Raw genomic sequence first — 16,006 nt, forward strand, 5'->3', positions numbered from 1 at the left:
CTCCCAGAATTCACAGGAAAATCAAATTATTTTAAGATGGCTTACAAATTATGGTTTTGGCTTATGTTGGGGAAGCTAGCTTGGTACTGATACCAGAACAATATGATCAGTTATTGTGCCTGTTTCAGGAGACTTCATATGGTTATACTGACTGTTGAAAAAGAAGGGGTATTACCAGTAGAAAAAGTGAGAATAAGAGTCAAAATGTCATGTCTGAGAAATGTTTGTTGAAACACACAGTGGATTTGGAAAGTAAGGTTTTTATCACAAGAGGTAGGATAATTGGCACAGAAAAAGACAACGAGTCCTTCTATTTTGTGCAATATTTTTCATCAACATAAAAAGATCATTTAACAGCATGCAAAATGTTGAGAGCAGCTGGCATGTTGTGAAAGGAATGGGGACAAAAGTACAGCCTCAAGAGCCTGTTAGGCAAGATGAGTAGCTGTATTCATCTTTAACAATGAGGATGGTTCAAAATAATACCCCATCAATACAGCATTTTTATGGAAGGCTTATAGCAAAATCCTTAGGCATCTGTAAACATGAAAGTTATTCACTGTGGGCATGTCTACACATTCATTAATGTGCAGTAGTTACTGCGCATTTAGTTTGGCACTTGCTTAATGAAGTACTAACTAAATGTGCATGGCTTTTCCATGATGGTAACTGCACAGTAGCCTAACAACACTGCACTGTAGCTTATTAGCATGGTTTTTGACCAGCATGCTACTGCGCAGTGTTATTAGACTACCACACAGTAAGTATCTTGTGTAGACATGCCCTCTAATTCTTAGCTGTGACTAGATTTTTTAAAAGGGCAGGTTTCTTGAATTTAATCCTAGGAAGCTGTTTTTATTTGGTGTCACTTCCAAAAGGAGTTGGCTATGCTAAAAACTGAAGGCTTCCATCAACAGATCTAGCTTTTCCATAGTCTGCTGTTTCATACTTCTGGAAAAAGGTTGTGTCAGAGAGAACTTAACTTGATCCATAGTCCAGTTCTCCGTTTCTCCCAAGAGCAAGGTGCTGATTCCTACCTAACTCTTGGTAATACAAACTCCTATTGCATGGGAGATTTTGTTTACAGAATGGAAGGAGATAGCTGCTTTAAACTTCTTTTATCCTTCTCCCCCAGTGTTTGCCTGCAAGTAGCCTCTTTGTTATCTTGGTCAGTGATGCACTGGAGAGAATTCATCCATATTTTACATATCAACAGAATTTAGACTGTAAATGTAACATTCTCAATGACTTTATCATCTTCAGGGGAAGAAAGTGGAGAGTTGATATTTCTGATGTGAACTCTGATTTTGTTTAAGTCCCTGTCCCCACCCACAAAATATTAAAGACGGTATAAAGTTGAGGCACAGTGGTTAAGGGTGAATCTGAACATGATCATTTCTAGCAGCTGCTTCTTGAACTGGCACGTGTCCTGGTGGTAAAGGCTGAGCACCTCCTGCAGGATGGTTTTGTGCGTTTCCAGCTGGGTGTTCCTCAGCTGCAGAACAAAAGAAAAACCAAGAAAGTGTCAGTCTCGCAAGTAAAAGTTCTAAACTGAAAAAGAAATAGAATAGGAATGTTCCAATGCAGGTCACACAGTTCCTGCCAAAACACAAGGGAAAGCTGCCCCCCCCCAACTCCAAACCTGTAACTCCCTGCAGGAGTAGGGTACAGCACAGCAGAGGCAGGGCCTTTGCTAGTGGCTCCCCTGTGCTTCTTCCACAGGGCGGGTTTGCTGGCCGGGCAATGAAGCCCTACGGGGATGGGATGCCTCACTGCCTGTCCAGGATTGGGTGCCCATAGAATCCACCCCTGGGGCTCTCGCCCGAGACAGCAAGCAGGCTAGGACTGCAGGGTGGGAGAGGTAGCATGAACTCCTCAAATGAAATGTTAATGTTGCCCAGGAAATGACTTGTATCATGTGCCCTGATATTACATAGCAATTATGTGAATTAGTATAAGTCAGTTTTTACTCTTACTAAAAGCTGTAAAGGTCTGTTACACTGTCCTTTTCTCAGTTCAGTAAATGGTGCATCTATGATGTCACTTGATCTGCTTTGTATGAAATGCTTTATAGGCAGAGATAAAGTAGTAATGCTGTGCAAAATTGGAACAGCAATGCTCAGACATCACAACAATGAAATGTAACAGGGACTGACCAGATTAAAAGAAAAACACTGTAATTAAGAGCAGCAATAGTCTACATAAATGATCCTTATGAATACTGTTTCAAAAGAGAGAGAGAGGATGGAACACTGCAAGAAGGGAAAGAAACAGTCTACATATAAAAACCCTCAAGGTCATTCAGTTCTTCTCCTTGCCAATTTAAGATTAAAAGTTATTTAGTCTCTGTCTTCAACTTCAGCAAAGAAGAGGCTTTTTAAATGTAAATATGATATAGTGTCACTGCTTTAACCATCAACATTCTCCTAATATAAGCATTTAATGGATTCTAATAGGTACAAGGTAGACTATTCTGAAGATTCCTTCTGCATGTGAGTAAATCTGTGTACATGACAAACATGAATTATGTCAGCCAGGAGAGATGTGAACGTGTTGAGCTGAAATTCCAGCTCCATGCTGTTGTATTCTGTTACACAAAAAACAACTCCTTAACCTTACATTAAAAAAGGAAAAGTTTGTTTATAATAAAACATTGCACAGCTCCTTACTATCCCTTTTTAAATACTTGATTTGATTGCTAAAAGCTTCCTGGGTCTGACCTATGGAAGCAGTCAGATTTTTGTATCTGAGCAATAGACCAGGAGAAAATATCACAAGGAATAAGACCACTGTATCCAAATTACATTATAAACACATGTCACTATGCAGAATCTTCTTTTGGATCACAGTTTCCACGCATTCTTTGCTCTATGAAGTGTTCTGTCCAGTATGTTATTTAGCAACTTGATGCCTTGGATATTAGCTTAATTAGCCTTTTCTAAATTATGTCCCATTAAATGGACCCCTAATTCTAATACTCTTTTGAAAACATGAACAAGTGACTTAATTTTACTCCCATAGTGCCAACAAGTCATTTCTGCAAATTCATCATCTCCTCACCTACCCTTGTATAACATCAGCTTTTATAGTTTGGTGGAGACTTCAGGGCAACAGTCAGACTTTCTATATACAAGAGAGAAATGAAAGCGAGAGAAAGAGAAATGTATTTTTCTTTCATTTCCCATTGGTGAAGTATCTTACAGCTGCAGATTGGCTAAACCAGCTATTCAAATTCTCAGCAAAAATAATTTGGTGAATACACACTGGCTATGCACTAGTGAGAATTTTAAAATGTTTCTAACTTGTGATTTTTTTTGAAGAAAATCCTGTTTCATACAAAAAGCTGGCAGGAACAATTTGTATGAATAGCCTCACATTGCCAGCATCAAACATGCGGAGATCGCTTGTCTAATTACCTGCTCATATCTAATACGGCACCTTACTTTCCAGAACAGGATCACACTTTTGCTGAAGTTAATGCCATTAATACATTTTAAAAGTCTTTTTATGTACAGCAAGGTTTTGTATCTGTTAGTATCTCCTAGCCGCTACATAGCACCTGCCACCAGTACATTTCAAAGCTCTTTACAAAGGAGTCCAGTATCTCTATTCCCATTTTAAAGACTGGAAAAATGGGGCACAAAAAGGAAATGACTTGGCCTGGTCACCCAGTAAAGCAGCGACAGAGGTAGAGTTCAACCCAGGTCTCCTGGGTCCCAATCCAGTGGGCTACCCATTAGGCAATATATGCCTTCAGAGGTGCAAAGGGCTGTTCTATTTTATTTTTTTTAATTGAAATAGCTATATTTGGAAATGCCAGCCATTATATAAGGTATTGGGTATCCACCTCTAATTGAATTGGATATTCTTGAACAGTTTTAGCAAACCATTTATATTATGTCAATCCCAATGAGCATATATACCGACTGGTATTCTGAAATGTTGTTACTAGTCTTATAGCCTTTAGAGAATCCTGCTTACTTTTTTTTTAAGTAGTTGGCATGGGACGCTTTCTCGAAGAAAATGTATCTTTAGCCATAGTAGGCAAAATGTGCTTTGCATTAGGGCTTCCAGTAGTCCAACATTTTATATTACAGTCTGGTGGAGAGAGTGACCTCTTTTATATAAGGGCAGCCAACAAAATATATTATGTCAAGATACTAATTTTGTTCTACACCAAAATGGAGACGTAAGCGATTTATCACTGAACAATGTAAACAGCATCAGTAATTACTGCAAATTTCAAAATCAACCAAAAAAAAAAAATCAATCTGAGGGTTTCCCCACTCTGACTGGAACATGAATGCCATTAGTCCCCTAATAAATAGTCCAGGGAATTTGAATGGTAATTACTGGTGCAGTATCTCTCTCAAGAATATGGATTTCAGAAAACCTATCACCCTCTCTGGACTGTAATGAAAGGCAAACTGGCTGCTAGTAGCAAGTATGTGACCCTAAGTACATTCTCCTGGGACTATGTATTCCAATGGTGGTTGGCTAAGACCAGAGGCAGCAGGTTAGTCTTCTTTCTTGTAAAGAAAAGAACCAGTAAGGAAAAGAACTCTAGCTCTAATTGTACATAATTTCATTCAGATCTTTTGAGAACAAATCAGCAACAAAACCTAGTCCTATTTGACCCTGTCCTGCCCTGACACTCCTGCAGTACAAACAATAATGGATCCAGGATTGGAAAAACAGTTGATCACCTCTTCTGAAATCTAATGATAATGGAAGTGAGGCAGCACAGTCTAGAGAACTGGCCACAGGGTTAGAAGCCATGATGTCCAAGTTTTAATTCCAGGTTTAATGCAACTTCCGACAAGATGTGTATCCCCTTTGTTTCCCCTAGGAGAGGAGTGCTTGGTCCCTGGCCCATGGGTCATATCTAGCCCCAGTGCCATGTCATCTGGCCTTTGGGGCATCCCACAGATTTGTGGTAAGGCCTGTGTGCAATGGCCCATACTAAATGTGGTGTGCAGGGTGGTACAGGGCCTGATCCTGGTGCAGGGTGGCTTCAGAGCTTGATCACAGCCAGGCAGGGGTGGTACAGGGCCCAATCCCAACCTGTGGATCAGTCCCACATCGCTCAACTGTGGAGCCAACAATGAGCACCACTACCCTGGGACGCAGCACACATGAGGAAGGATGTTGAGGTCTGATTTGCTTGTACAATCTGCTGAAAATATTAGGTGCCATATAAGTACCAAATACTAAGACCCATACATCTATGTGTTCCCCTCTTGGAGAACTTGACACTAATGCATAACCCTGGCCTATGTGGTCCTAGTTGGTTCTCACAGTCTGAAGCTGCAGCAGAGATAAAAACTCGTTACGTCTATTTTCCCTGCTTCCTGGTCAATTCTGGAGCTGACTACAGAGTCGCAGATCCTCAAGCACATAAACAGAAGGACGCAAGCTGACTGGAGGTAGGAATGAACGGGTACTGAGTATGAGGAGATAAAAGTGGAATATATATGTCTGGAAGGAGACAGATGGTGTCTCAGACATGCTTATTTTCCTGGGATCCTACTAGCATAGAGATATCCAGATCTCAAAAAGAAAGGACATGAACAAAGAAGGCACCTGGCTGATAAGCCATGTGGGCAAAGACTCTAAATAGAGAAAAACGAAAACTTTTCACAATTTCACTGGGCAAATAAAATATCCAGCACTGAAATCTCATTATATATGCATATCTATTTTACCACTTGCTTGGAGTTAGCTGGTTAGCACAGAAACAGCTGCTCAAGGAAGACTTGCCTGTAAGACTTCCCGGCACCACTGTGATCTTCACCCAGACAGAGCCCCTGGCCTGGGACTGCGGGGACTGCCTGAAACAGCTGCTAGTAGCTGAGCATGAGGGTGGGTGCACTCTCCAGTGGAGCCTCTGGAGGGCCGGGTGCATGAGCTCAAGGAGGTCTGCTCGCTATGCACCATCAGGGCCCACGAAGACTTCATTGATGACTAATGCCATGCCCTTCTCTAAAAGAAGGAAGAAGGGAATGAAGTAGAGATGGTGGCCACCGAGAAGGCTAACCAAAAAGGCCCACCTGGAGCTACCTGGATGATGGTCACCTCATGCTCCAGGAAACACAAGGCCATGGTTACCCCTCCCCTGGTCCTGCACAACACGTATGCTCCCCTCCCCACGCACGAGGAGGCTCCAATGGTGACACCAGAGGAGGAGGATAGTAAGCAGTGTACTGCCACCCCCAAAAGGAGTCATAAGGTGGTGATGGGGGACTCCCTCCTGCAGGGCACCAAAGGACCCATCTACCGTCCAGACCCCCTAGCATGTGAGGTCTGCTGCCTTCCTGGGGCTCGCAGAGAAGATCCGCAGGCTCGTCTGGCCCTATCACTACCTCATGCTCCTCATCCATGTGGGAACAAAAGAGACAGCTAGGAGTAATCCAGACCGGGTCACATGCAACTCCAGGGCTCTGGGCTCAAGGGGTCGGGGGCCCGGGTAGTCTTTTCCTCTGTGCTCCCAGTTGCAGGCCATGGTCCTAGGACGGAAGGATGCATCAAGGAAGTGAACCAATGACTCCAATGGTGGTGCCACCAAGGGGGCTTTGGCTTCCTTGACCACAGTGTGCACTTCAGGGGGAGAGAGAGAGGACTCCTGAGAAGGGGTGGCATCCACCTCACACGGAGAGGTAAGTCCTGTTCTTAAGGGATCTTCTAGATAGGGCCAGTCATCTTGGCCCACCTTCTAGATAGGACTTTAAACTAAGATTGCTGGGGAACGCGGAAACACTGGCTGAAGCTTGCCTGGGGATCATCATATAAGAAAGCTCCATAGATATGGACATTAGGAGAGCCACTCTTGTGGGAGCTGAGGGAATAGTTCTCCTTCAGCCTCACAGAAAACCTGTACACTAATGCCAGGAGCATGGGGAACAAGCAGGAGGAGCTATCCCTCTTGCTCTCCAGTGGGCATTACGATCTAGTAGGGATTACAGAGACCTGGTGGGACTCCTCACATGACTGGCCTGTAGCCAGAGAGGGCTATGCCCTGTACAGAAGGGACTGGGTAAGGAAGAAAAGTGGAGGTGTAGCTCTTTAGGTAAAGGAGCAGTGCACCTCCTTGGAGGCCAACATCGGCTCCAAAGAAGAACAGTTTGAAACTCTCTGGGTCAAGATGCCGGGGGGGGGGGAATGTGGCAAGAGAGACCTAACTGTAGGTGAATACTACAGACCACCAAGCCAGGGGGAGGAACTCGATCTAGAGTTCATCAGAAAACTGAGAGAGGCCTCGTGTACATAGGACATGGTCATCATGGGGGACTTCAACTGTCCAGATATCTCTTGGGAGGATCACTCGGCCAAGTCAGATCAGTCGCATTCCTTCCTGACCTACATCGAAGAGCTCTTCCTGGCTCAGATCGTGCACAGGCCAACCAAAGGTAACGCTCTCCTAGACTTAGTTCTGGCCAAAGGTGACCAACTTAAATACAGAGGGAAGCTTGGGCAACAGTAACCATGAAACCATCAAGTTCACTGTCCATCGCAAGGCAGACAAATCAGATAGCAGGGTTGAAGTTTTGGGCTTCAAAAATGCGAATTTCAACAAGCTCAGGTCACTAGTAGGGGTAGTGCTGTGGGACCAGGGACCTAAGGTGAAAGGAGTGCATGAAGAGTGGTTATTCCTTAAGGACACAATTCTTGAAGCACAAAGGAAGTCCATTCCCATGTGGAGGAAAGGTACCTAAAGGGCTGGGAAGCCCTCTTGGCTAAACAGGAAAATCATGCTCCTCCTAAGACAGAAAAAAAAGGCGTACAAACAATGGAAGCTTGGGACAGGCCCCAAAGAGAACTATACAACAGAACTTGTAGGGAACAGATTAGAAAGGCTAAGGTGGCAACTGAACTCAAATTAGCAACGGGAATCAAGGACATCAAGACATCCTTCTTTAGGTGTCTAGGGAACAAGAGAAAAACAAATGGGAGTATGAGGCCACTGCTCAACAACTCAGGAGAGCTGGTTACCGGCACTCAGGAGAAAACTGAACTCCTGAATGACTACTTTACTTTGGTATTTCACCAGGCCAAAAGGGAAATCATGCCAGACAGAGTACAGAATGAGCAGGGTAGGAATGACCACCTTCCTACTATTGCTGTAGAACTGGTGCACGACCAATTAAAAAAACAGACATATATAAGTCAGTAGGACCAGACAAACTCCATCTGAGAGTGCTGAAGGAGCTGGCCGAAGTCATCACAGAACCCCTGGCAAAACTTGCAAACTTGTGATGCTCTGGGGAGGTCCCTGAGGACTGGAAGAAGGCTACTGTTGTGCCCATCTTCAAGAAGGGGAAGAGGGAGGACTCAGGTAACTATAGGCCAATTAGCCTAACTTCTATCCCAGGGAAAATCCTGGAAAAATTCATTAAGGAGTCTGTGCAATAAGCTTGCAGAAGGTAGGATTCTGAACAACAGTCAGCATGGCTTCGTCATGTGCAGGTCTTGTCTTACCAACCACATCTCCTTTTATGATCAGGTAACTCGCCACCTGGATAAGGAAGAGGAGGGTGACGTTGCATACTTTGACTTCCAAAAAGCCTTTGATCTGGTATCTCACAATGCTCTCACGAGAAAATCGGAGGATTGTGGGCTTAACTGCAAGAAATTCAGATGGGTACAAAGCTGGCTGTGGGGTAGGATCCAGAGAGTCATCCTGGTGAAGTGGCCAGCAACGTCTCACAGTGGTCGGTGCTTGGTCCAGTACTATTCAACATCTTCATCAATGATTTGGATGTGGAGGTGAAGAGCTCACTGGCCAAGTTCACGGATGACACCAAGTTCTGGGGAAGCATGGTCACACCTGAAGATAGGTTGCAGATACAGGTGGATCTAAACAGGCTAGCAAGTTGGGTGGGTCAGAACCAGGTGAAGTTCAACACTGAGAAATGTAAAGTGCTCCACCTGAGGATAAACAACCCCCTACACACCTACAGGCTTGGTGGTGCCAAACTGGCCAGCACTACAAATGAAAGGGACCTGGGGGTAATAACAGACCCCCATGAATATGAGCTGGCAGTGCAACGCTGTAGCCAGGGCAAATAATACTCTGGCATGCATCAATCAATGCATCTCTAGCAAAACCAAGGAAGTGATTCTTCTGCTCTACTCGGCATTGGTGAGACCCCAGCTGGAGCACTGCGTCCAATTCTGAGTGCTGCACTTTAACAAGAACATGGTAAAGCTTGAGAGAGTCCAGAGAAGGGCCACCCATATGATCAGAGACTTGCATGGCAAGCAGTACAAGGAAAGGCTGAGGGACCTGGGACTCTTCAGCCTGGAAAAAAGAAGGCCGAGAGGGGACTTGGTAGCAGCTTACCACTATATCAGGGGAGTACATCAAGGGCTCAGTGAACATCTGTTCACCAGGGCACCCAAGGGGAAAACCAGGAGTAACAGTCACAAACTCCTGGAAAACTCTTTCAGGCTCAACGTTAGGAAAAACATCTTCACAGCTAGGGTGTCCAGACTGTGGAATAGGCTCCCTTCAGAGGTGGTACCATTGCCTACCCTGGAAATCCTCAAGAGGAGACTGGATGGTCACCTGGCTGGGGCCACCTGAACTGAGTTGTCTTTCCTGCCTGATGCAGGGGACTGGACCCAATGATCTTCCGAGTTCCCTTCCAGCCTTACAATCTATGAATCTATGACTTCTTCCACGTTTAATTTAGAATGATGAGAGAGAAATCCACCCAAAAATTTTCTGGGAGAAATACTCAGAGGAAGTAATACCATAAAATCTTAGGGCCCCTATAGGTCTTCAGGTAAAGGCATAATGGGACCTAATACCCAATTCACACATGCATGGCAGGAGGTATGATTGCAGGATCACGTATTATAGGCATCTACTTAAATCATGCCAGCTGCCAATTATTTTCAGGTGGCTGTCATTTTTTATTCACTCCCCCTCATGCTGTTCATTGGCTGAGAGCCAAGTGGCTGGGTGTGTTCAACATTCAAAAATACAGCTCCTGAAAAAGAAAAAAAATCCTCCTAAGGGAAGGAGGCTAACCTGAAGAGGTGGGAGCCAGTGGGGGTGGAAAAAAAAACTGGGAGTGGGGGGATGACTGTTGGACAGGTTACCAGTGTAAAATGAGCACTGGTTTCCTTCTTCCACCCCCCACCAGCTCTCACTATTTCAATTTAACCCTCCTGCATCTGCACAGCTTGCTCCCCTCCCACCAAGCACAGCCTTTCTGATTCCAAGTGCTCATCAACACTGTTTTTCTGGTCAGATCCAGGATGACATTACATGCTGAACAGAACAATTTGCCACCATCTACATGAAGGCTACTGCTTCACATGGTCCATGGCAGATCCTGATCTTAAGTGCTGCAGCACAGCTCGCTGTGCTGCATGCACTGTCTCTTTAAATCCTCCTGGTCTCCTGTGTTGCCTAGTGACTGGGTTAACCAGCATGCTGATGGGCTCAATAACTGAGCCTGGCTGGGAGACGCTGTACCTGCTAGCTGCTGCTCACCTCCAGTAAGCTTTCTTTTCTTTTTGATTTCAAGTCAATTTCAGACAGGAAGGGTGTTTTCCTGCTCTTCAGGGAAAGCGGGGATTTCCTGCTTTCCCCCAAAAATGCAAAAACATGATTTAAGTAGATTCCTATGTATTCAATCACATTGCACCTTATTGCCAGTGCATGGGGGAGCCCAATCCTGGGTCTGACACACCCCATGGCTTTAAGATCGTGGCAGCCATAATCGCCCAGCCATGGGGGTTTCATGTACTCCCAGGGCTGGGAGATTAGTGTGCCCAGGGGCTGCCAGGACCCAACTGGAGGAAGACATGCTGCAGGACTCCCATGTCTGCAGGTGCAGGACTCTGAGCTGCAGGGTACTGCTGGGACACAGAGTTGGCAGTTGCTGGAGATGAGGGTCCCCATCCTTTCCAGTCCTGACTAACCACAGTGCATCCCTGCGATTGGGAGCCCACAGCTGATGGAGCTGTCCGCCACAGAAGAGACCCTGCTACACGTACAAATTACTGCTTGAAAGCAACCAGCTATAAAGTTAGTACACATTTTCAAGGTCTAACTTTAACTTTATAACTGTTTGGAACTTTTTCTGGCATGATAGCTACTTTGTACGTATATCTGGTCTCAAGGTAACTGCACATTTAACCAGTTAATTGTACAATTAACCAGATAATTACATTATATTTGTAACATGTAGGGGCCACAGAATTGTAAAAAGAAATGGCTGGAAGGAACCTCCAGAGGTCACCTAGTCCAACCCTCTGCCTGAGGCAGAATCAATCCCTAGCCAAATCGCCCTATACAAATCCACTGTCTCACCTATTGGCAAAACTACACAGTCAACTGTAGTTCAAGAAAGGGTTCAGGAATCAACATTTTGCTCTATTCCAGAGTGTGTGGAGGATGAGAACTGACTGCAGGAATACAAGGATGACAGTGAAGGCTCATGCATTAGCAGCCAGTTTCAACCGCACAAATGGAGACTCAGAGAATACCAGTCAGAAGCTGGCTATCTGCATGTGCCCTATCTTTCCCTGTCTCAGATGCTCTGAGAACCTCCTAAAGTTCAGGACATGTGCAGAGCATGAAAGGCCCAAACATGCTCACTTCAAAAGATGGCAAACCCCATCTCTCTGGGCCATATGCTGCCAAGTTTGAATTGTGGCTTTTCCAATCCAACTGGAATTCTTTAAGAAGAAAGTGTGAAAGTTTACTAACAATGGTCTAAGTTATCTTCTCCAAAACAGATCACTGCAAGCAAGCTAGTTTCCCCAGAAATAAAGGATTTTTAAAAACTTTGAAATGTGTATCCATAATATCATGCAGTTTACATACGAGGCTGGAATTTCAGTTCCCCAGCTGGTCCTGATGCAGGATTTCCTTGCTGAAGCTTCTTCTGCTCCATCTGTTGTACAACCTGATAGGAAAAAATAAAAAGAAGGAGTGTTAAAGCTCAATAGCCTCCACCTCCTTTTATTTTGCATAACTGAGTGTCTCTTGGCAAAATGTACACTGTACTTTTGAGTTTCATCAATGGAAACAGAGTTGAGAGACACTGTCTAGTCATACCTCCCACACTGTGGTATAAAAATTAGTTTACAATTTAACTGCAGCCCTCATGTCTAAACTATCCATGGAAGCAGAGTTAGTACTAACTTGTCTCTAAAATTTAAACAATGGCTCATGGAAGGGAATAAATCTTCCTATTGTTTTGACAGCACCTGCTGAAGTTCTTGTTTCTGAGCCTGAAGCTGGTCATGTTGTCTCTGTAGCTCTTCCTTCTGTTTTTGAAGATCCTCTGCCTTCTTCCTGAGCTCATCTTCCTGCTGAGAAATATGGCTTTCAAATTCCTTTAGCTCCTCTTCAGTGAAAAGCTGCTGCTGATCCAGTGTCTGCAAGAAAAATGCCACAGAGATAGGAGCCTTACACAAGAATGAGCAAAATACATCTTGAGAGGAGGTTAGTTATCTTCACAGTGAACATTCACCAACTGACAATGCAAGAAATTTCAATTTGATACTTCCAAAAATACATGCCACTGGAAAGGACTTCATCCCTCCAACTTATTTTCAAGAATAAGGAGATATTCCCTTTTGCTTATCTCAGGGAATTATTTCTCATGCTTCCAATGAAACTCCCATCCATATTTAAAGACACCTACAGTCAAACTGCCTGCATTTGTTTAATGTTTCAAAGACCTGTGCAAACAAGCCTTCATGTAATCCACATGTTGGCGCAAGACCTATTATTTATGTTCTTGAACATAAAGATCATGTTTATTAAACTAAACCATTTTACACCACAGCACGCACGCATACCAAAGACAAGGAGGAAACATGAAAATCAGAGATATGCCACTTCGTTTCTTGGTTTGACCAATGATAACAAACAGTACAGTATGTTCCACTTTGAATACATTATAATTACCTCCCAGCTATCTGGCTCCAAAAATTCTTTTTTCTCTGTAGCTTTTAGGAACTCTTCCAAAGTTACTAATCGGTCCCTGTTGAGGTCAACCTAATTAAAGCAGAAATGACATAGAAGAAAATATATTTATGGATTGCAAGAAATTTTGGGGCTTTGAGCCTACATTTATGCAGGAACTTCATAACTAGCCCTTTCATTTTTAAATGGACCCTTTGAATAAGAAAAAAGCAACGTTTTTCAGTTCTTTTTTCAAAAACCTAATGCAATTTCAAAAAATTGAAATAAAAGCTAATCATCTGATTAGTTAATGTTTCTAAATTTCCCTGAAAATATTATGTACGGTCCTAATATTAAGCCAAGAATGAGTTAACAGAAACTCTCAAAGGCATACAAAATTTTCTTTGACAAAATATTTTACAACTGATTTTTCTGGTACAAATTTTTTATCTATAAACCACAGCAACTGCTACTTTTAAATTGGAGGGGTTTAAAATAGCAAGACACCGAGTGGCTTGTACCAGAAGAATGGGACAGTTGCTTTGCCATCAGATTAACAGCTACCCATCTTTAATTCTCAGGCCTACAGAGTACAGCAGACTGGAACTGTTGCAGACACACAGCCACTCTAAGCAGCGGCAGCCTTTCCTATCCTTTCCCTGTCCCACCACTCCTGTTCCCCTGCCCCTGTTCTTACAGTTATTTCTACAGGAAATAACTGTAAGAACCGACATGAACCTTCAGTGTCATAGGCTGACACTTGGGGCTGTTGGAACACTTCTAAAACAAAACAAGGATGAAATGCTTGCAGGAGAGCATTGGCAAAATGATTCAACTTGGACCTATGATAACTGATATAACAAGCAGGAATCATTGCAAAAGCTAGCCCTATTCTACAGCATGGTCTAGGATTCACAAGTAATTTCTGTGAATTTGCAGACCTTTGTAGGGATGAAAGGCCATGCCACAAACCACTCCAAAATATTAGCCTTCTTGAGGTCAGGACATGGAGAAAACACAAAAAGTTTTTTCCAAGCAATTTCATCCATTGATCAGGCATGTCTCTGAGAGGACAGGATGTGGCTGAAGGATTGCAATTAAGTGAATGTCTGTAAATGTTGTATACAATACAATGGCCTGACTTCCCTTTTGTTGTACCTGAACAACCTTATTCACTAAAATAGGACTACACGTGTGCAAATGAGCAGATTACATTACATTTCTGACCACACCTCATTCATGACATGCTCTCTCATTCTTAGCCTTTCTTCTTCCATTTCTACCATGTCATCTTCTTCATTTTTGGGGTCATAGACTTTCTCCAGCTGAAATAAAAGTATCAAACATTAGCTGGAAGAAAGAGCTGCTCATTCACATTGCAACACATTTAGGAAAATTGTGGGCAATACTGCTTAACAACAAAGTATCACCAATTTGAACCAGTCCTAAAATTGGCATATTTTTATGTTTTATTTTAGCTAAGTTTTTTGGAGGGGTTTCGTTTTTGTGGGGGGAGGAGTTTGCCACAAAAAGTGTAAAAAAATAATTTATTTCAACACAATATTGTAAGCAGAAAGTGAGTTTTTGAATGGTAAAGGATGATATTTGTAGTTAATTCAATACCTACAATGGGAGATTACTCTCAAAATTCATTTGAGAATTCAGGTTTTGACCTAGTAATTGCCTCAGGGGAAGAATCCTAACTGACCTCTGCAGGGCTCCACCTAGGCATAGAAGTGTGCCTCCACACATTCAGGTACAAGATTTGTGCATATAGCTGGTACTGAACTAAGTGGCCCACTCGTTAAAGCATTATCCCATTTCCAGCATGACCTCTGATTTGCACTGGCTGTACAATACGTTTCAGAGTTGATTTTAAGGTGATGGTGGACACATTCCCATCTAAAAGGCTGCCTCTTTCCCTGTACTATACTCCAACTCCATTAGTGTAAGAGGAGACCTATGGCAAGGTAGTCCACTAGGGCTGTGTGCTTCTGGGTTTCATTTCCTCCTTTGATCCACACCAGCCTGAATTTGTTCACTTTGCATGTATGCTTTAAGCCCCACCTTTTGTCTCTGACCCAAGGAGAAGTAAGGACATTTTTGAGGCTGGGTGGTGGTAAGAATATTACTGGGTTTTTAACTAAGGCGTTAACTTGTCTTTTTTCCCTCCCAAAAAAAAAATATAGTAGGAAAACCAAGACTGTCCCTGAGTGGCCTAGGATATATCCCCCAGCACCACTCTCAGGCTTTCTAGCTCTTGAGAGCCCCCAGTCACTCCACCCCCACATTTCCAGCCCTTCTAGGAGCCCTACAGGTCACATGAAAAGGCTCAACAGGCCAGATCCAGCTGGTAGGCCAGATCTTTGACACCCCTACTCCAGAATATGCACTCCAGGCATACCCTCCACACCACTCAGAGTCACTCTAGCTATTTATCTAGCCTAAATACCAGGCTTGGGTGTATATAATGTGAAGCAGTGAATGGGCTGGGTTTGTTTCTTCAGTGGTAGTCCTGGGCAGGCAGGTAGGCCCTACAGAAAAGCTGCAAGATGCTAAGGTGATTATACCAGGTCTGTGGTACGAATGGGATGTGGTTACAAAAAAGTCTCTGGTAAAGTGGGATGCGGACTCCAGGCCTCTACAGTCCCAGCCCTGTGCCTTAACCACTGCATTCTCCATTCCTTATTGAGTTAGATCATTTTTAAAAGAGTTTCATAGTTTGTAGGGTCAGAAGAGACCTGAACAGAACACTGAGTCTGACCCCCTGCCATGGAAAGAGTACTGGGGTCAAACGACCCCAGCAAGGTGTTCATCTAGCCTCCTCTTAAAGGCCCCCAGGGTAGGAGCCAGCACCACTTCACTTGGAAGTTGGTTCCAGATCCTAGCTGCCCTGACCGTGAAGTAGCGCCTCCTGATATCTAATCTGAATTTACCCTCTGCCAGCTTGTGACCGTTATTTCTAGTCACTCCTGGCAGTGCTCAGGGGAACAGGGACTTCCCCAATGCCTGCTGGTCCCCTCTGACTAGTTTGTAACAGGCCACTAGATCCCCCCTCAGCCTTCTCTTGTGGAGGCT

At 43.8% G+C, this 16,006-nt stretch overlaps 1 protein-coding gene across 2 annotated transcripts in view; it reads right to left on the reverse strand.

Moving 5' to 3' along the window:
- Positions 1-1,233: 1,233 nt before the first annotated feature.
- The window catches only part of NUCB2 (nucleobindin 2), a 51,095-nt gene continuing 36,322 nt past the window's right edge, over positions 1,234-16,006 (reverse strand). Inside the window, exons 9-13 of one of the 2 annotated variants that reach the window (XM_019552020.1) lie at positions 14,161-14,253; positions 12,932-13,021; positions 12,226-12,396; positions 11,840-11,921; positions 1,234-1,495 (exon numbers count right to left, since the gene is read on the reverse strand). In XM_019552020.1, the coding sequence (XP_019407565.1) occupies positions 1,371-1,495; positions 11,840-11,921; positions 12,226-12,396; positions 12,932-13,021; positions 14,161-14,253 (561 nt within the window). In that variant the 3' untranslated portion in view covers positions 1,234-1,370. Of the gene's footprint in view, positions 1,496-11,814; positions 11,922-12,225; positions 12,397-12,931; positions 13,022-14,160; positions 14,254-16,006 lie in introns of both variants that reach the window. The other variant, XM_019552021.1, reaches the window with a different exon arrangement.

Source organism: Crocodylus porosus, unplaced genomic scaffold, assembly GCF_001723895.1.
Source record: "Crocodylus porosus isolate Cpor-Errol unplaced genomic scaffold, CroPor_comp1, whole genome shotgun sequence".
Taxonomy (NCBI): Eukaryota; Metazoa; Chordata; order Crocodylia; family Crocodylidae; genus Crocodylus; species Crocodylus porosus.